Below are 20,925 nucleotides of genomic sequence, written 5' to 3' on the forward strand. Positions count from 1 at the left end.
ATATATATATATCCCACATCGGGCTCTCTGCTCAGTGGGGAGCCTGCTTCCTTTCTTCTCTCTCTGCCTGCCTCTCTGTCTACTTGTGATCTCTGTCTGTCAAATAAATAAATAAAATCCTTTAAAAAAAAAGACTGATGATTCACAGACCTATACAGACCTGTACCCCTGAAGGAAATAATACATTAATAACACACACACTATATATATATATATATATTATATATATTAGTACATTAATAACACACACACACTATATATATATATAGTGTGTGTGTATACATATATATATATATATTTCCCAGTGTCCGTGGGGGAAATAACCCCCAGTGTCTGTGGGGGTGACAGAGGGGAGAATGGAGAAAAAGGGAGAGTAGAAAGGGGCAGTAAGCTGAAGTATAAACTGATTCTAAGTGCGAAGTTATAGAACCTAAAACCTTGTTCCCCATCTTGCCCAGCTTCCAGGAAGCTCAAAGCCACTTTTTACATTCAGCAGCAATGGACTTGTTCAGCCTAGTTTTGAGGTTTCATCCAGGTAGTGCCAGGGTAGATGTCAGGAGCTAAGCTGCCCCAAGCACCCCCTAAGAGCATCAGATAGAACAGTGGGCATGAATCAGGGTCTCTCGGTAGACCAGACACCGGCATTGAGTGGCAGGTGGTAGGGCTGAGCAGGTGCCCACAAAAAAAAAAAAAAAAAAAATTGATCCCAGGATCCTGGAACCATGACCCAAGCCAAAGGCAGAGGCTTTAACCCGCTGAGCCACCCAGGCCCCCCTGTAAATCATCAGTTTTACATAATTCATAGCACTCACCATAGCACATACCCTCCCCAAAGTCCATAACCCAGTCAACTTATTCCTCTCCCCCCTACCCCCTAGCAAACCTCTGTTTCCTGAGATTGAGTCTGTTATGATTTGCATATATTTTTAAAGGTTCTACTTATTTATTTGAGAGAGAGCAGGAGCAAGTTTGGGAGAAGGACAGAAGGAGAAGCTGACCCCTGCTGAGCAGGGAGCCTGGGCCCATCCCAGTACCCTGAGATCATGACCTGAGCTGAAGGCAGGCACTTAACCCACTGAGCCACCCAGGTGCCCTCTATCATTCTTAATAGAAGAATGTCACAATGACACTTGGAGGGAGAAATGTTCTAGTGAAAGATGAATCTAGTGATGTCTTTATAGAATGGACAAGATTTTTTTTAAATGTGATTTGACTTTTCAGGGGTGTCATAATACTTTGAATCAAAATACTTCATGATAAGTGAATCAAAACAAAACTGGTTGGGGCATATAATTTATTTGAAACCCAGTGATAATTGTTTCTCTAATTATTGTTTTATTTCTTATTCTAAAATAGTTTAGGTCGGGCGCCTGGGTGGCTCAGTGGGTTAAGCCGCTGCCTTCGGCTCGGGTCGTGATCTCAGGGTCCTGGGATCGAGTCCCGCATCGGACTCTCTGCTCAGCAGGGAGCCTGCTTCCTCCTCTCTCTCTCTCTCTGCCTGAGTCTCTGCCTACTTGTGATCTCTCTCTGTCAAATAAATAAATAAAATCTTTAAAAAAAAATAAAATAGTTTAGGTATTTTTTTCCTTTGGCATGTCTGCTTTAAATATGGAATATATTTAATGTAATGATAATAAATAGGAATAATTTAAATATTTCTGTACAAGTCAAATTAGTTTTTAAAATTCTAGATTGTTATAGAATTCTTCTCATTTTCAGTAATGAGCATGAAATGTTCCCAAGTGCATTAGAGTCATAAGATAAGCAATAGAACTAATGTGAGTTGTTATTATACTTTAGATTTGCTTTATTTACACTGATTACCTATGTTTAGTTTTTTTTTTTTTAAGATTTTATTTATTTATTTGACAGAGAGAGATCACAAGTAGGCAGAGAGGCAGGCAGAGAGAGAGAGAGGAGGAAGCAGACTTCCTGCCGAGCAGAGAGCCCGATTCGGAACTCGATCCCAGGACCCTGAGATCACGACCCAAGCCGAAGGCAGCGGCTTAACCCACCGAGCCACCCAGGCGCCCCTGTATGTTTAGTTTTATATCAGTTTAAGTCATGAGTCCATACAAGAAGGAAACTTAAAGCAGAATATATAAATAGCTTTGAAAAAAATAAAATACATAAACTTTCAAAATTGACCTTTGTAGTGATAAAAAGAAATATATTAGCAGCAGTAGACCCACTATGACATTGTGATCACTTCCTTGTAATGAATCATTAAATAAACGTGCATTGTAAATTTCTCATGCCTCGGGGGGAAATATGTGAGACTTCTTATACCTCATAATTACAAATAACTTACTAGTTCCTTGAATTTTATGAAACTCATTTCCTAATTTGAAGCTCAAAGGTTCTTCTCCCTCACTGTTGCTATTGGTATTTTGGGATACAAGGGATAATTCTGGGGAAAAAAGGAGGGGCGCGGAAAGTAGCTGCACCCTGGAAAATTCAATGGCCACAAAGACTTTCCCATCACGTGAAAAGACTTGTCACTGGAAAAATTACCCTCCTTATTTTCTAGCACTTAAATTACAAAAATTATCTTTAGCATCTTTATCTCTTTCAACATCATCATCATTGTCTTTTTTACTATCATTGTATATTTTATTCTTTTTTTTTAATTCGTTTAAAGATTTTATTTATCTGAAAGAGAGAGAAAATGAGCAGGGGTAGGGGCAGGAGGAGAGAGAGAGCCAGACTCCTGGTTGAGCAGGGAGCCCAGCTTCACCCCAGGACCCGACATCATAACCGGAGGGGAAGGCAGATGCTCAACTGACTGACCCACTCAGATGCCCCACTACCATTGTATTATATTTTAAAGAAAACCACACAACTAAAAGCAAAATAAAAAAACAACTTCCATATAGGATGTCAAAATTCTACTTCTCAACTGAATTCAAATTAAACATTAATTGAGAATGATTTCCATCTTAATAATAATGAATCTTCCAGCCCCTGAATATAGAATGTCTATTTCTTTAAGTCTTCTTCCATTTCCCTCAGGAAAGCTTTGTATTTTTCAGTGTACAAATCTTGCACTTTATTTTGTTTTGCTGTTTTTGTTAAATTTCTTTCTAAGTATTATGATTTTTAGGCTACTATTGCTTGAAGCATGTTCTTAATATAAATTTTTGACTGTTCATTGATTGTACATAGAAATGTATTTGATTTTCTTTACTATTGATCTTGTATCCCATGGCCTTTCTGTACTTATTTTAAGTTTTTAATATGTTTCTTAGTACTTTTGATGTGCAGGATCACACCATTTGTACAGTTTTACTTAATCCTTTTCAAACTAGATGCCTTTAATTTCCCTTTTTTGCTTGACTGTACTATGTTGCATTATGTTAAATTGCTTCTATATATTAAGTACACTTTTTTCCCTGAAAGTAACATGGGGAGAAGTTCTAAGTTTGTGCTTTCTCATTTTTCTCTATATTTCTCAAGTTTTCATTGCATAATCAATGAATTATAATTTTTTACAAAATTTACTTTAATCCACATTTTTTAAAGAAACTTTTTATTTATTTATTTGAGAGAGAGAGAGATTGAGTGAGCAAGAGACAAAGAGGACCAGCAGGGAGCAGGAAAGGGCAGAGGGAGAGGGGAAGCAGACTCCTTGATGAGCAGGGAGCCTCAGTAGGACTCTATCCCAAGACCCTGGGATCATGACCTGCGCCAAAGGCAGATGCTTAACTGACTGAACCACCCATGTGCCCCACTTTTATCTATACTCTTTTGATAATTTTTCAATTATCATTTCAATTTCATTTGAAATTACTCCAGATCTGTATACCAGAAAGAAAATAACAATGTTGTTGAAAAAAAAGAAGTGCTTTATATGGTATAAATCAATTTATGCTATATGTATACAAGTAAAAAAGTTTATATATATATATATATGCATATAAACACACATATATAACTAAATGATAACAAATAACTTGTTATTTTGCATATATAAATTCAATCCATTTATTCTCTCTTTTGTTTCAGAATTTACATTCTTGTTCTTAGCATAATTATGTACACAATTAAAGGAAGAATTGCACCATTAAAAAAAAAATCACATATTGAGGTCCAAACCCCAAGTACCTTACAATGTGACTGCATTTGGAAATCCTTTAAAGAGATAATTAAGTTAAAAAGAGATCATTAAGGTGTACTTTAATCCAGTATGAGTGGTATTCTTCTAAGAAGGGGAAATTTAGGGACACCTTGGTGATTCAGTCAGTTAAGCATCTGCCTTCAGCTCCAGTCATGATATCAGGGTTCTGAGATTGAGTCCCATGCTGGGCTTCCTGTTCAACGTGGAGTCTGCTTCTTCCTCTGCACTTCCCTCCTGCTCATGATCTCTCTCTTTCTCTCAAATAAATAAATAAATAAACAATCTTATTTAAAAAAAAAAAAAAGCCGGGGGGAAATTTGACACAGACGTTTACAGAGTGAACATAATCTGAAGATTTAGGGAAAAGAAAGCTTAACAGTGGCTTGGGAAAGAAATGGTCCAGAACCTTCTCTCATGTCCCTTAGCAGAATCAATTCTGCCAACACCTTGATCTCAGAATTTTAGCCTCCAGAACTGTGAGAAAATAAATTTCAGTGGTTTAAGCTATCCAGTGTGTAGCTCTTTAACATGGCAGACCTGGCAGAATCATACATACTTGAATCCCAACAAAGTATTATACACCTTTTTGAAAAGAATTATATTTTTGTTGTATTTATGTATTTAGTAACTAGGACAGTGATAGTCATTTGGTCTTTAGTTGAAAATCATCAAGTGTCAGAGAAGATATCTTCTGCTCCCCTAATTCTGGGTGCTCCAATTGATGCATAGAAACTATTGTCATAGGGGCAACTGGGTGGCTCAGTCAGCCGAGCATTTGCTTTCAGCTCAGGTCATGGTCCCAGGTTCCAGGTTCTAGCGTGGGGCTCCCTGCTTGGCAGGGAGCCTGCTTCTCCTCCCTCACTTGTGCTCTCTAGCTCTCTCTCTCTCTCTCTCTCTGTCAAATGAATAAATAAAATCTTTAAAGAAAAGAAATTTAGAAACTATTGCCCTATCTCTAAGAAAAGTTCTATAATTGTACCAGTTTTCTTATATATTAGACCTATATGTTCTTATACTTATCTATATAGTATACATTATATATACTACACAGGTACTATATACATATACTGACTCCCTCAGATCAGAATTAAAGAACCACAGAGTATCAAGGCAACCTCTCCATCTTTTATTCTTCCTTTGAGATAAGCCTTTAGGCTTTATACTATGATTTTCTTGGGAAGATAGGCAGTTTTCAGACTTTTTGACAGTCATTTCTTGTCCAGGACATAGAATCTATTAATCAATTATAATAAAACTGTGCTTTATAACTTGAACTTCTTAATTCATTACAACTAATTAAGTAATTAACAAGATAAATAGACATGTAAATGTTAGGTATGACTCAGTCCAGCTCAGTACATTCATATCTATAGGCAGTTGTTTTTGTAAGATATTTTGCGTGGGATAATAGTTCTGGGAAAAGGATACATGAATCAAAATAAATAAAAATCATGGTCTTTTACTTCAAGTAATATGTTAGTTTGAGAGATAAGGTTATAACTCTAAATAAGCTTACACTTAATTACTTAAATGAGATTTATGCAAATCTTGCTATATAAGAGAGGTTATGGTGTAAGAGACAATCACCAATGTGGTATCTAATAAAAGTTTCATAGCTTCTTTGAACTTACCACATTCTTTCCATTGTTCTCTCTTACCTGACAACCTTGCTTCAGAGCTTACTGAGAAATAGAATCCAACAACAACAACAAATTCCTCTTAGTACCATAGATAAATCAACAAATACAAAATTTGAGGGTTTCTTTACCCTAGCAAAAACTATTTTATTTCATTTGGTTTGATATTTCATTTTAAAACTCCATTTTAGAGGTGCCTGGGTGGCTTAGTCATTAAGCATCTGCCTTTGGCTCAGGTAATGATCCCAGGGTCCTGGGATGGAGCCCTTCATTGGGCTCCCTGCTCCGTAGGAAACCTGCTTCTCCTCCTCCCACTCCCCCTGCTTGGGTTCTCTCTCTCTCTCTCTCTCTGTGTGTGTGTGTGTGTGTCATATAAATAAATAAATTCTTTAAAAATAATTAAAACACCATTCTTTTGGTTTTGTTTCATATTGGTTAAATATGGACCCAATATATAAAATTCAATTGGTATGTACAAATATTTTCAAAGTTCCTAAATTAAAATACATAATACATATTTTCTCTTCAAATAGGTAAAACAACTTAAAATTTAGATATCCAATAGATAAGTAGAAACTTATCTATTGGATAAGTTTAAACCAACACTAAACAATAGAACTGTTCTAAACTATTTGCTGTTCAATAAAAACAAAATTAACACAAAGACTCATGTATTCTACCTGGGTAAAGGCTTAGAAAAATTAATATTAAAATGCATTAGAAAAAAAAAACAAGGCCATTTGTTTAATAACATTGACTAAACTGGTCATTATACTCTTTAATCTGGCCTAGAATAAAAAACAGATCCAATTTTTTTTTTCTCATAATAGTTGTGAGTGTTTTGTTACTTTAGTCTTCTGTCTAATATTCTGGTAACAAAATATTATCACACAGTCATTTATTTAAGTTAAAGAAAATTAAATGCTCATGTTCAAATTTGTTCCACTTGGGCGGTTTGACTGAAGTCAGAGAAGTAGAAAAAGATCAGTGAGCTGAATACTGCTGACCTAGACTACTAGAATAGAAGGTTTAATGGAAAGACACCAAGAGGGTGTGATACATACCCAGAGAAAACCTCTCTTCTGCTCCACATCTAGCTTCCAAGATTAGAGGAGTCATAAATAACTACTGTTCCTGTGGATAACCTCAGCCAGCTCTTCTTACTATCTTTTTCCAGCCTGAATTCTAAGGAATAAACTTAATGAAGATTTACATGGCTTAGGTTCTTTATCAATAATGAAATATCTTCCAGAATTTTTCTTTCATGAAAATTATATTCCATAGCGTGTAGTGAATATATATGTATATATACATATATGTATATATACATGTATCTCAAGCAAATTAAATAAAGGAAAGACACAGAAAACAAATAAAAATATTAGGGTTTTACTCATGCAAACATGTTTATCTCAGAAATCTCATCTAGTGATGTCCCTTTCTCCAGGCATTTTGTGAAATAAGCTATCTTCATATTAGAACTATAAATGCTTTCAGGTGATTCCAGCTCTCTTGAAATCTCAATGACCAAGAAAATGTTCAGCCTGGAAGTACCTTTCCCCATTAATATGAATCCATATAGGAAATATAAACATGAATATCAAATTCTTTTTTTTTAAGATTTTATTTATTTATTTGACAGAGATCACAAGTAGGTAGAGAGGCAAGCAGAGAGAGAAGAAGGGAAACAGGCTCCCTGCTGAGCAGAGAGACTGATGCGGGGCTTGATCCCAGGACTCTGGGATCACAACCTAAGCCGAAGGCAGAGGCTTAACCCACTGATAACCCACTTAACCCAGGCACCCCATCAAATTCTTTATTAAACAGGAGTAAAATCAAGAACCCTTGTTTTAGTGATATAAACTAATTTGAAAGTCAACCATAGTAAACAGAATGTAGGTCTTCAATCACAGACACCATGAGGAAGTGTTGGAAGTCAGGGAGTTATGAAGGCACTGTACAACAGAACTACATACATGCATTGAAAGAACAGAAGGTTTGAAATATGTCATGAGTTCAGACACTCCAGTTCTCAGTTTGTCTGACACTTTTAAGCTTCACCTAGATGTCATGTTCTCTGTGTTATTGTCGTTGTTTCTTTGGATCCATCAGTAGTAGCTAGTTTGTTGTAAGGTAAAGCAGGTGTGAGCATCAGTTGAGTTCAGGTTGAGGATTTTGGCCAATTCAGTCGGTTGAATTGATGAAGTCTGGAATGAGGCTACTTAGGGAGAGGAGTAAAAGCCAGTAACTTACTGAAAAAATTACAGTATGAAATTTTAAAAAAGGAATTCAGTTAAAGTTTTTATGATTTTGAGAAATAAGTTTAGATGAGAAAACAAATTGAGATTTGTGTAGGATTGGTTTGGAAGGTTTACTGAAGAGCAAGAAATAAAAGTCAAAAGCAATTAGTCAAATCATTCCTGAATTAGGGGTTTGGAATTATCATCAACAACGCAAGCAATAATGCTCTAACCTCTGAACCATATTGTGTATGGGGATTTAAAAATGGGAAGCTTCTAGATAGAGAGCTTCAAACTGTTGAGAGCCAAGTTTTAATAAAAGCATTATGTACCAGGAATTCTCCAGGAAAAAAGTGTGACTAGAAATAATATTATTGTTGGTTTTTGTGAAAGAGGGATCTAGAAATCACAGAATAGTCCAGATGAATTTCTTATGTTAGCCATTCTAATAGGTGTATAATGATAGCTCATGTAGGTTTGAATTAATATTTTTCTTCCAGCTAATTATGTTGGTGATATTTTTATGTTCTTATTATACATCTGTATATCCTCTTTGAAAAAACGTTTATTTATGCCTTTTAATCATTTTGTAATCAGATTGCTTATTTTACAATATTGACTTTAAGAATTCTTTATATATTATAAATACAATTTCTTTTTCAGATATGTAATTTAAAAATATTTTCTTCTAGTGTGTAATGTCTCTTTTCATCCTTAACTGAATTTTTGGCCTAGAATTGTATTTATTATTTATTTATTTACTTACTTACTTACTACTTCCTTATTTGATCCCAAGATCATGACCTAAGCCAAAATTAAGAGTCAGATGCTTAACTGACTGAGCCACCCAGGCAGGCACCCTGAAGAATTTGGCTTACATTTTGTTCTTAAAGTTTTATAGTTTTTCATTTAACATTTAAGTGTTTGATTAATTTTGAGATCTTTGTTTGTTTAAGATATGTTTTAGTTGAGGTTTATTTTATTTACTTATGGATGTTCAGTTGTTCTTTTTTTATTATTGTGACTTCTCTGCTGAGATTTTTCAATGTTTTTGTTTGTTTCCAGATATTTGTAACTGTTTATTGAAGCTCTTTTTATAATGACTGCTTTAAAATTCTGGTCAGATAATTTTAGCATATGATTTATCTCAATATTGGCATCATTTGTCATTTCTCTTTCAAATCATGATTTACTATTGGTACGTATATTTTATAGTTTTCAGTGTACAAGTCTTTCATCTGTTGAAATTTATCCCTAAGTATTTTATTCCTTTTGTGCAACTATAAATGAGATTGTTTCCCTAATTTCCTTTCAGATTATTTATTGTCAGTGCATGGTAATGCAACTGATTTTCATGTTAACTTTGTGTTCTACACCTTTAATGAATTCCTATATTATTTTTAACAGCTTTTTTCTTAGAATTTTTAGGGTTTTCTGTATATAGGATCATGTTGGCTGCAAAGAGAAGACAATTTTATCCCTTCCTTCACAATTTGGATGCCTTTTATTTATTTATTTATTTTTCCTAGCCTAATTACTCTGGCTGGGACTTCCAATAGTATGTTGAACAGGGATAGTGAGAATGGGCATCCTTGCTTTTCTCCCAATCTTAGAGGAAAATCTTTCCTTTTTTCCAAATTGCATATAATGTTGGCTCTGGGACTTTCTTTATAGCCTTTATTATGCTGAGGTAATTACCCTCTATTCCTAGTTTTTTGAGAGTTTTTATCATGAAAGTATGGTGAATTTTGTCAAATATCTATTCTGGGTCTTTTCAGATGATCGTGACTTTATCCTTAATTATTTAAATTTGGTGTATCACTGTAATTGATTTTTATATGCTAACAACCCTTGTATCCCAGGGACGAATCCCTCTTGATCATGGTGCATAATTGTATATAGTAGTCCCTATGATCCTTCATATTTCTGTAGTATCAGTTGTAACATCTTTTTCATTTTTTATTTTATTTATTTGAACCCTGTTTCTTTTTTTCTTGTTGGGTCAAACTTAAGGATTATCAACTTTGCCTATTTTTTTCAGAGAACAATCTCTTAGTTCAGTGATCTTTTCTATAGTCTTTTAAGTCTATAATTAATTCATTTATTTCTGCTCTGACTTTTGTTATTTCCCTCCTTCTATAAGCTTTCAGTTTTGTCTGTTCTTTTCCTAGTTCCTTGAGGTACATAATTAAGTTATTTGAGGTTTTCCTTATTTCTTGAGGTATCTATCACTATGAACTTTACTTCTATTGCAACTTTTCCTGCATCCCATAACATTTAGTATGTGTGTTTTCATTTTTATTTGTCTCAAGGTATTTTCTAGTTTATTTTCTTATTTCATTATTGACCCATGCTGTTTCAGAATATGTTTTAATTTTTCAACCCACTTGTGAATTTTCTGCTTTTCCTTCTGCTTTTGATGTCTAGTTTTATTCCATTGTGATTACAAAATATACCTTAGTGTAATTTGTTAAGGTTTTTTTTTGGTGACCAAATGTGTAATCTATTTCGGAGAAATATCCATGGATACTTGAGAATAATGTGTATCCTGCTGCTATTGGATAGAATATTCTGTATATGTCTCTTAGATAGATTTGGTTAGTGGTGGTTAGTGGTGCTATTTAAGTCCTTTATGTCCTTGTTGATATGTAGTCTAGAGGTTCTGTAAGTATTGAAAGTGGGGTATTGAAGTGTCCTACTATTATTATAACACTATTTTCCCCTTCTGTTCTGTGAATATTTACTTTAGATGCATATATATATGTGTGTGTGTGTGTGTGTGTGTGTGTGTGTGTGTATGCATTTCTAATGTCAGTTTTGACTTAGATTCTCTTCTATCAGATACAAGTGTAGTCATTTTCTCTCTCTTTTGGTGACCATTTACATAGAATATCTTTATCCATGTTTACTTTTAGTTTGTGTTTTATTTTTTTAATTTAAAATGAGTTTTTTTTTCTACTCAGCATATATTGAGCCTTATATTTTTATTAACATATAATTTATTATTTGTTTCAGAGGTACATGTCTGTGATTCATCAGTCTTACACAATTCACAGAACTCAATATAGCACATACCCTCCCTAATGTCCATCACCCTGCCACCCTATCCTTCCCCTCTAGCAACCCTCATTTTATTTCCTGAGATTAAGAGTTTGGTTTGTCTCCCTCTGTGGTTTCATTCATTTTTCCCTCCCTTCCCCTTTGATCCTCTGTCTCATTTCTCAAGTTCATCATATCAGTGAGATCATGTGATAATTGTCTTTCTTTCACTTATTTCACTTAGCATAATACCCTCTAGCTCCATCCACATCATTGCAAATGGCAAGATTTTGGGGTTTTTCAATGGTTGCCTAATATTCGATTGTATAAATATACCACATCTTCTTTAACCATTCTTCTGTTGATGGACATTTAGGCTCCTTCCATAGTGTGGCTGTTATAGACATTGCTGCTATAAATATTGGAGTGCACGCGCCCCTTCGGATCACTACATTTGTATCTTTAGGGTAAATACCCAGTAGTGCAATTGCTGGATTATGGGTAGCTGTATTTTCAATTTCCAAGAAACTCCATAGTGTTTTACAGAGTGGCTGCACCAGCTTGCATTCCCACCAACAGTGTAGGAGGGCTCCCCATTCTCCACATTCTCACCAACACCTGTCATTTCCTTACTTGTTAATTTTAGCCATTTTGACTGGTGTAAGGTGGTATCTCACTGCGGTTTTGATTTGTATTTCCCTGATGCTGGCTGATGTTGAGCAATTTTTCATGTGTCTGTTGGCCATTTGGATGTCTTCTTTGTGGAAATGTCTGTTCATGTCTTCTGCCCATTTCTTGATTCGATTATTTGTTCTTTGGGTGTTGAGTTTGCTAAGTTCTTTGTAGAATTTGGATACTAGCCCTTTATCTGTTATGTCATTTGTACATATCTTTTCCTATTCTGTCGGTTGTCTTTTGGTTTTGTTAACTGTTTCCTCTGCTAAGCAAAGCTTTTGATCATGATGAAGTCCCAATAGTTCATTTTTGCCCTTGCTTCCCCTGCCTTTGGTGATGTTTCTAAGAAGTTGCTGCAGCTGAGGTCAATGAGGTTGCCATTGAGCCTTATTTTTTAAATCCATTCAGTCATGAATAAATAAATAAATCCATTCAGTCACTTTGTGTCTTCTGATGAGGAGTTTAATTTTAAGTTATCAATAAGAACCAATTTAATATTGATATTTTGTTACTTTTCTATTAATCTTTCTTTTCTTTTCTTTTTTTTTTTTTTTTTTTTTTTGGTCTTTTCCTCTCATCTTCCATTGTGTTTTGTTGATTTTCTGTTTGCATATTTATGGTCATTGGTTCCTTTCTCTTTATTTGTCTGTAATTTCTATAATGTGTATGTTGAGGGGGGTTACCCTGGGGCTTATATAACATATCTTATAGTTAAGGTGGCCTATGTTAAGCTGATAATAACTTAAGCTCAATCACATACCAAAATTCTATACTTTATCTTTCCTTCAGCTTGCATTTTATCTTATTGCCACAGTTTACATCTATTCCTATGGTGTATCTTTTGACATGGTTTAGAGTTATAATTATTTTGAATACTTTTATCTCTTTTATACTAGAGTTAAAAGTGTTTTACTCACTACAGAGTAATATCATATTCATATATATGTATATTTATGAATATATGTATATATATTAATATATATATTATATATGGATATGAATGCATATATATTTTTGTCTTTCACTTCTTTACCCTCTCATGTTGCTATTTAGCATCCTTTTCTTTCCAACATGAAAAAGTCATTTTAGCATCTCTCATAAGGCAGTTTTAATAGTGATAAACTCCCTTAACTTTTGTTTGTCTGGGTGTATCTTTATGTCTCCTTTATTTTAAAAGACTATTCTCTCAAGTATAGTATTCTTCGCTGACAGGTTTTTTTTTTTTCCTTTAAACATTTTGACTACATCATTTCACTGCCTCCAGACCTGCAAAACTTCTGTTCAAAATTTCATGCATAGTCCTATGGTGATTCTTTTGAACGTGGCATATTGCTCTCTCTTGCCACTTTCAAAATTTTTTGTGTTGACCTTTTGTAATTTAATTATAGTAAGTCTTGGGATGGATTCCTTTGGTTCTTCTTATTTGAGATATTTTGGGCTTTGTGCATCTGGATGCCCATTTCATTCCTTAGCTTTGGGAGAGTTTTAGCCATTATTTCTTTGAATGAGTTTTCTGGTCCTTTCTCTTCTTATTTGGGTACTTCCACCACATATATCTTGGTCTTCTTGCTGGTGTTATACAAGTTGTTTATTTTCTTCATTCTTTTCCAGTCTTTGTCTCTCTTTTGACTAAATAATTAGCCATGACCTGTAGGAGTACAGTGATCCTTTTTTTCTCCTTGATCTAGTCTGATGCCTTTTGTGGACTACCTGGTGTCATTGAGCCATGCTTAGACCTGGAGACAGGAGGAACAGAAGCCAGGATTTCTGTCTCTTTATGTCTCTTGGTGGAGAGGTGGGAGATACCAAGCTTTATAACGGAGACTCCTATTTCCTGCTTTCATTTCTGAGCTGAAATTGGGTCAGATTCTTGGGATTTTGTTGCTGCCTCTGAAGGCAGATCAGTTAACTAGTTACCTGGATATTGATGAGGATTAGGCTTGCCTTTCAGGGCTATTATACTCTCAAAGTAGGGGGATTAAACAGTCCACCAGTGCACTGACTATGGACTATGTTTTGCGTTGACCTATAAGTCTTTGAAGTTGCCACTCTGAATCACACATGTGTCTTGGCTCAAGAGCAGGTGCTGAAACACCTTTTGGACTTTTTATTGTGTGTGTGTGTGTGTGTGTGTGTGTGTGTGTGTTTCATTCTCTGTCATTCATTCAGAAAGAGCAAGCTGTTCTTGATTTTTTTGGTCTATGCTTGGGGTTCTATGTTAAAGACCTCCCCAGTACCCAGTTTGGTCTATATATGAGGAATTAAAGGAAAACTCAGTGAATTCACTTGGCTATCATTCCTCAAGCCTTGAGGTCTCTAGCCAATCTGCCCTTTGATTTTTAGCTTTCAGAGGTTGTTTATTTTTTATCATTGAATTATTTTTGGGGTACTTAGTTGAATTTAGAGGCAATATGCAAGGAAACTGAGTTTATAGGATCTTGTTTGAGAAACTTAATTGGCCACAATTTTCAAACAATGTTCTGCATTGAAAATGTAATAAACACTTTTGAGTAACACTCCAAGGAACAATAAAAGTCAAGTCAATCATTTTTGTTATATAAAGAATTAAGATAGATATTATAGAAGATATTAACATTTGTGAAAGACACAATAATGCTCTTGAGTATTTCCAGTCTGAAAATCCAAGTAAGGAGAATAAGGTAAGGAAGAAAAAAAGAAATTGAGATAAACATTTTTGCTCTTGGGTGGTGTATGGTAAGCACCATAAAGGAGATGACAGAATAACATCAGAGTGCTTAAAAAAAAAAAAAGTATCTTATGTAATAAGTAATTTATCACTTGAGTTTGAAAAAAAGAAGAGGTATTATTACTTATGCTAACTTAACATGTGTAAATTGAAACAATCTCAGCAATATATGATCATTTTACCTTCAAGACCCTTTTGTTTTAACAACTTATTTTGGAAATGTTCATGATATGCATATTTATAGAGTAACACAATAAATCCTTGTTTTCCCATCATCATTTCCAACCTTATTTTCCTTTCACAGTGTGTTCACACACTGAATTATTGTTATTATCAAGACAGTGTGTGTTCTGGTCAAAAGCACTAGGTTTACTAACTATAAATCTATGGCCAGTTTTCATTCTTTTACATACCCTCAGCCTCTCTCTGCTCTGTCAATATGTAAGAACAAATCTAGGAAGTTTCCTGAGTCATTCCTTGATCAAAACACTAACTACTTTTATTTTGTGCCTCTCTCTTTTTCTCCACCAGGCATAACCACTTTCATCTACATGCTTTACTTACAAGGCTGATATTCTAATGGTTCAACTCTGCCAGAAGATAGATCCTCAATAATTAGCCCTGCACACTGACCAGCTCAGGCTAAGAAGCCAGAGCATCTATGACTATCAGTTTTGCCTGCCTTCTTCTCTGGACTAGTGTTTACATAGTGGTGATTTTATAATGACTATGATTAAAGCTCTGCTGGACATGAGGATCATGCTTCTGCTGTACTGGCTTGGGGTGTTTCTGTCCTTTTGTGGACACACTGAGGCTGACCACTCCCAATACAATAGTCGCCCAGAAGTGGTGATTCCTTTGAAGATACTTGGCACAGGCAGAGGCGTGAAGCCTTCAGACTGGCTCTCTTACAGCCTGCATTTTGGGGGCAGGAAACACATTGTCCACATAAAGGTCAAGAAGTATTTGCTGTCCAGGCACCTCCCAGTGTTCACCTACACAGATCAAGGTGCTCTCCTTGAGGACCAACCCTTTGTTCACCATGACTGCTACTATCACGGTTATGTGGAAGGGGACCCAGAATCCCTGGTTGCCCTCAGTTCCTGTTTTGGTGGCTTCCGAGGATTGTTACAGATAAATGACAGTGCTTATGAAATTAAGCCCATGACTTTTTCTACTAAATTTGAACATTTGATATATAAAATGGAGAGTGAGGAGTCTGAGTTTTCAGAAATGAACTCTGACTTTGTACTAGAGGAAATTGTACCCCAACTGGAGTCTCAAGAGATTAATAATTTCACTCAGAAGCAAAGTGGTTATGGGAGCTGGTGGCGCCATTTTTTTATTGTTGAACTAGTAGTGGTGGTGGACCATACTCTATATCTTCATATAAAAAAGAATATTTCAAAGTATACTGAAGATCTATATACTATCATAAATATAGCAGATTCTATTTATGAGATATTGGGTATTAGATTGTTATTGTTTGGTATGGAGTTCTGGACTGAAAAAAACTACATTGACGTTAATGATACAAGTAGATCTCTGAGATATTTTTGCACTTGGAAAAATGGTAACCTTGCTCCCCGCCTGCCACATGATACTGCACATCTTTTTATGCATAAACCAGTAGGAGGAATGAGTGGTTTAGGTTATGTTATACATCATACATCACTTAATTTCAACCACTCCAGAGTTGTGCAATTGTTACTATGTTAAACAGATCTGTGAGCTTGGTTGGAATTGCAGTAGCTCATCATATTGGCCATAATTTGGGTATGTTTCATGATGGTCATTTTTGTACATGTGGACACTTTAGATGTATAATGCATACTTCAAACCCACCAATAACAACATTTAGCAATTGTAGTCTTTCTTATTTTTGGTTATATACTATACATGAAGCAAAATGTATGCTCTACGAGATATACACAAAGGATATATTTTCAAAGAAGCGTTGTGGGGATGGTATTGTTGAAGAAGAAGAGGAGTGTGACTGTGGACCTTTACAGAATTGTGCAAAAGATGCCTGTTGTCTATCAAACTGCACTATGACTTATGGGTCTGCTTGTGCTCACGGACTTTGTTGCAAAGATTGCCAGTTATTACTATCTGGAGAAATGTGTAGAAGAGAGGCCAATGAATGTGACCTTCCAGAGTGGTGTGATGGATCATCCCCTCAGTGCCCAGATGATGTGTATTTGAAGGATGGAATTCCTTGTAATAAAAGTGCCTATTGCTATGAGAGGAGATGTAATGACCGCAATGAACTGTGTAAGCAGATTTTTGGCCCGGAGGCAAAGAGTGCAAGTCAAAATTGCTACAAAAATATAAACACTCTTGGTGACCGCTTTGGTAACTGTGGTACCCACCAGTCTTCATATGTAAAATGTAATATCTCAGACATCCTGTGTGGGAGACTTCAGTGTACGAATGTGAGAGAAATTCCCCTTTTGAGGGATCATTCTACTGTGCATCAGTATCGCTTTAATGAGGTCACCTGCTGGGGTCTCGACTACCACTTTGGGATGCCCAAACCTGATATTGGTGAAGTACAAGATGGCACAAAGTGTGGTGAAGAACACCTCTGCATTGACAGGCAGTGTGTCCATATATCTCACTTGGATAGTAATTGCTCACCTGAGTTCTGCAACATGAGGGGCATTTGCAACAACAGACATCACTGCCACTGCAACTATATGTGGGACCCACCCAACTGCCTAGTAAGGGGCAATGGAGGTAGCGTTGATAGTGGCCCACCCCCTAAGAGAGAAAAGTTTAACAAAAGTTATGTGTTATGGTTCTCGCTTTTTTGGTTGTTTCTCTTATTATGTTGTCTTCTTTACTTTTGTCTGAAAAGAAAAAAGAAAGAGGAAAAAGTTCCAACTCAACCTGCAAAGCCAGAGCAAAAGGTTCCGAGTGGGGCTGCAAAGCCAGAGCAAAAGGCTCCGAGTGGTACTGAAACACCAGCGCAAAAGGCTCCGAGTGGGGCTGCAAAGCCAGCGCAAAAGGCGCCGAGTGGGGCTGCAAAGCCAGCGCAAAAGGCTCCGAGTGGGGCTGCAAAGCCAGCGCAAAAGGCTCCAAGTGGGGGTGCAACGCCAGTGCAAAAGGCTCCGAGTGGGGGTGCAAAGCCACCTCAAAAGGCTCCAAGTGGGGCTGCAAAGCCAGCGCAAAAGGCTCCGAGTGGGGGTGCAACGCCAGTGCAAAAGTCTCCGAGTGGGGCTGCAAAGCCAGCGCAAAAGGCTCCAAGTGGGACTGAAAAGACACCTCAAAAGGCTCCAAAGTCTCCGAGTCAGACTGCAAAACCACAGCAAAATGTTCAGAGTCAATCCAGCATATCAGTTCGCCAGAGTCAAAGTGGGAAACAAAAGTCATCAAGCGTGAAAAGTGCACCTAAATAATCATGCATTAAAAAAAGGGAATCCCTGGAATATTTCTTACTCTTCATTATATTAAGAAATTAGAAGACTAATTTTTCCTAAAATTTGGGTTTTTAAAAAATATTTTCTGGGAGAAAACATGGCACATGGATTGTGTACAGTTTTTTAAGTTATTGCTTCTCAGCTTCAAATTCCCTTCCTATTTTATACACTGCATTGCTTGGGCCACATTCCTGCTGTACCAGGCCACTTCCCATAGAGATCTGCAACAGGGAGAATGAGTGAGAGTTTGGAAATCTGGGAATCTTATTTGTTTTCCATGTGTCAATATCACCTCAATAAGGTTTTACACCAGCAGCTATACTTAGTTCATATATATATATGTATACTATCGTATATAATATATTATTATATGTAATATGTATTATATATATATATTTTACTAAAACATTTGTTTGTGTATATATATATTTAAATATATTTTAATTTTCTCCAGTTCAACTTCATTGTCAGCCTGAGAGATACCAGCATAGCTGTCTGGTGTGTCATCCTCAGAGTATATACTAATATCCAAAATCTTTACCAGCTCAGCAGAACCTACCCTCAGAGTTCTGAGTGTCAGATCCATGCAGTTAGCCCTACAGTCTTTTAGATTTAAATAACCTCTAAGCTTTTCCCTTTGCTCCTCAATTCTTTGAATGAAATTAGTTAATATTTCATGGCCACTTGTCAGTTAGTAGGACAATGTCTCCCTTAACTTGTTCTGTTCTTCCATATATGTTTACCCAATTCTGTCCCTCTAAAATCATTGATGCGGTTTTACTTTTTCTGACCAATTCTTGACTGTGACGGTACTAATCTTGGTATAATGAGGGAAATGAAAGTGAGGAAGTATCAGAAAATTTTGTTTGAGATTTTCTTTACCACTGACCTTTACCACCTTGATTAAATTACTTAAATTGTTTATTGCAATTTTCCAACCAAAAAAAGACAGGATAAGATGATAATAACAGTTGTCTCTCAAATTTGGGGGTTTCTTAGGTTATGAAATGAGATAAAGAGAATGCTTTCAATTCTAGGTAGGTATTGGGAGATAAGAGTTTTTTTTTTTTTTGCCCCCACCCCGAAAACAACTATAAAAACAATTGTATAATACCAAACACATTTTTTAATTTTTAAAGTATTAGAGAACTGTGAAGGAAATGAAGGTTAAAAGACTTAAAAACTACAAAGAAAGGAAAACAATGAGAAATGTCAATACTTTTTCTCCTCAAACAAGTGTCTGTTCCCAGTAATGTGATTAGTCTGAATAAAAAGTAAAGATCAATTGGCCATTCCTGTTAGAAGACCTCTGTTGAAGAGAAATCTGAAAACTCTAGTGTGTAAAAGAGAACAGGTTGATAGATTTTACACTTAACAGACATCAAATTCAAAATCAGTTTCTCTACATCACATCTGCTGATTTTAAGTCCTCTGTGGGAGGCTAGGGAGACAGGTTGAAGCCTTTAAAGGAAGTATCTATAATCTGTTGCACTTATGAAGTCAAAGTTAACTCTATCCTGTACTCCTATGGTTCTTTATATATAACATGTAGTAGACAATAAAAATTATCACACTGGGGCACATAGGTGGCCCAGTTGGTTAAGTGACTGCCCTTGGCTCAGGTCATGATCCTGGAGTCTCAAGGATCCAGTCTTGAATCAGGGTCCCTGTCCAGCAGGGAGTCTGCTTCTCCCTCTGACCCTCTCCCCTCTCATGCTCTCACTCTCTCAAGTAAATAAATAAATTTTTTTTTAAAAAATCACATATATGAAGAGAAAGTCATTATGGCCAATAATAAAGGGAAAACAACAACAAAAGCAATAAAAGAGAAGCTAGAAGTCATCTAACTAAAAGATGATCCAGAGGGTGGAAAAGATGATAATGACCAAAAACCCACCATGATTACTATTTTAAAGAAACTGAAAGAAAAACAAATTAACTATGTGAAAGAAGATAGATTCATCTCACCAGAAAATTAGAATCTATTCAAGGTTATCAAATACATAGTCTAGAGTTGGAAAAATAAAATATCTAAATTTAGGAATTTGTTGAGCACTTCGAATTATAGATTTCATTGTTCAATTAACTATCAGTTAACTGGAAGAATAGTCATTGAAAAAAATCAGTTACACACATGGCAAAAATATTAAAGATTAAGATAACTAACATGTAAAACATATCAATAAACCTAAAATCATTAGAATCTCCAGTTGAGGAGGAGAAAGATAATAGAATAGAAATAATATAAGTCAGAGAATTCCTCAGAAACATGGAAACACATCATCTCATTATTTTGAGTAACTCAGTGAATTTCAACCAGTATAAAAACACAAACACACACCTAAAAATATCATAGTCAAACTTGAAAATGAGACACTGAAACATCTTAAAAGCAGCCAGATATATAATACCATATCTTAAAAGGAATAACAATTAAGTAGTTGGCTGACCTCAACAAAAAGTCTGAATGCAGAAGATAATCAAATAAGATATTTATTTTATAAATATAATTGCCAAATTAGAATTCTTTAGATTTTAAAAACAACCTTCAGGAATAAAGAAGAACAAAACTTTCTTTTGGTAAACAAATCATTGCCAGCAGTTACCACACAAAGAAATATGTTTCTTTTCAGTCAATAAAAACATGATACCAGGAAGAAGCATGAATGTGCAGGGGAGTATAAAATACACAAAAAACCACTATGTGGATAAAATAAATTAATATATGAAACAATACTATCTCATGGATTATAAATATCTACAGAACAAAATGCAAGCATATTTATCACAAAAGCTGGGAGGCATGCAAATTAAGTTAACAGGTCTAAGCAGCTAGCAGTACTGGGAAGAGGTAAATTAATGATATGGATTGTGCTACGTGACATTGAATGTGCATACCACCACTTTGAAGGTAACTATGAAAATGATAAGATTATGAAATAAAAGAAATTGAAGAAAAAAGCATAATAAATGGTATTTGATTACTGTAGATATAGGCATGTGAGGGAAACAATGCAGATATGTGAAAATGGGAAAAATAACTATGGTAAATATAAGACCTATTTAAAATAAATCACATTAAATAAGT

General features: G+C 35.4%; 1 protein-coding gene across 1 annotated transcript in view; it reads left to right on the plus strand.

Moving 5' to 3' along the window:
• ADAM29 (ADAM metallopeptidase domain 29) overlaps window positions 1–18,139 on the plus strand; it is a 72,018-nt gene extending 53,879 nt beyond the window's left edge. The window contains 2 exon segments of the mRNA XM_045083045.1: window positions 14,947–16,068; window positions 16,071–18,139. Of these exon segments, the coding sequence (XP_044938980.1) occupies window positions 15,139–16,068; window positions 16,071–17,816 (2,676 nt within the window). The 5' untranslated portion in view covers window positions 14,947–15,138 and the 3' untranslated portion in view covers window positions 17,817–18,139.
• The last annotated feature ends 2,786 nt before the right edge of the window (window positions 18,140–20,925 follow it).

This window comes from Mustela putorius, unplaced genomic scaffold (genome assembly GCF_011764305.1).
Source record: "Mustela putorius furo isolate JIRA1106 unplaced genomic scaffold, ASM1176430v1.1 tig00000682_pilon_pilon_pilon, whole genome shotgun sequence".
NCBI classification, from domain to species: Eukaryota; Metazoa; Chordata; class Mammalia; order Carnivora; family Mustelidae; genus Mustela; species Mustela putorius.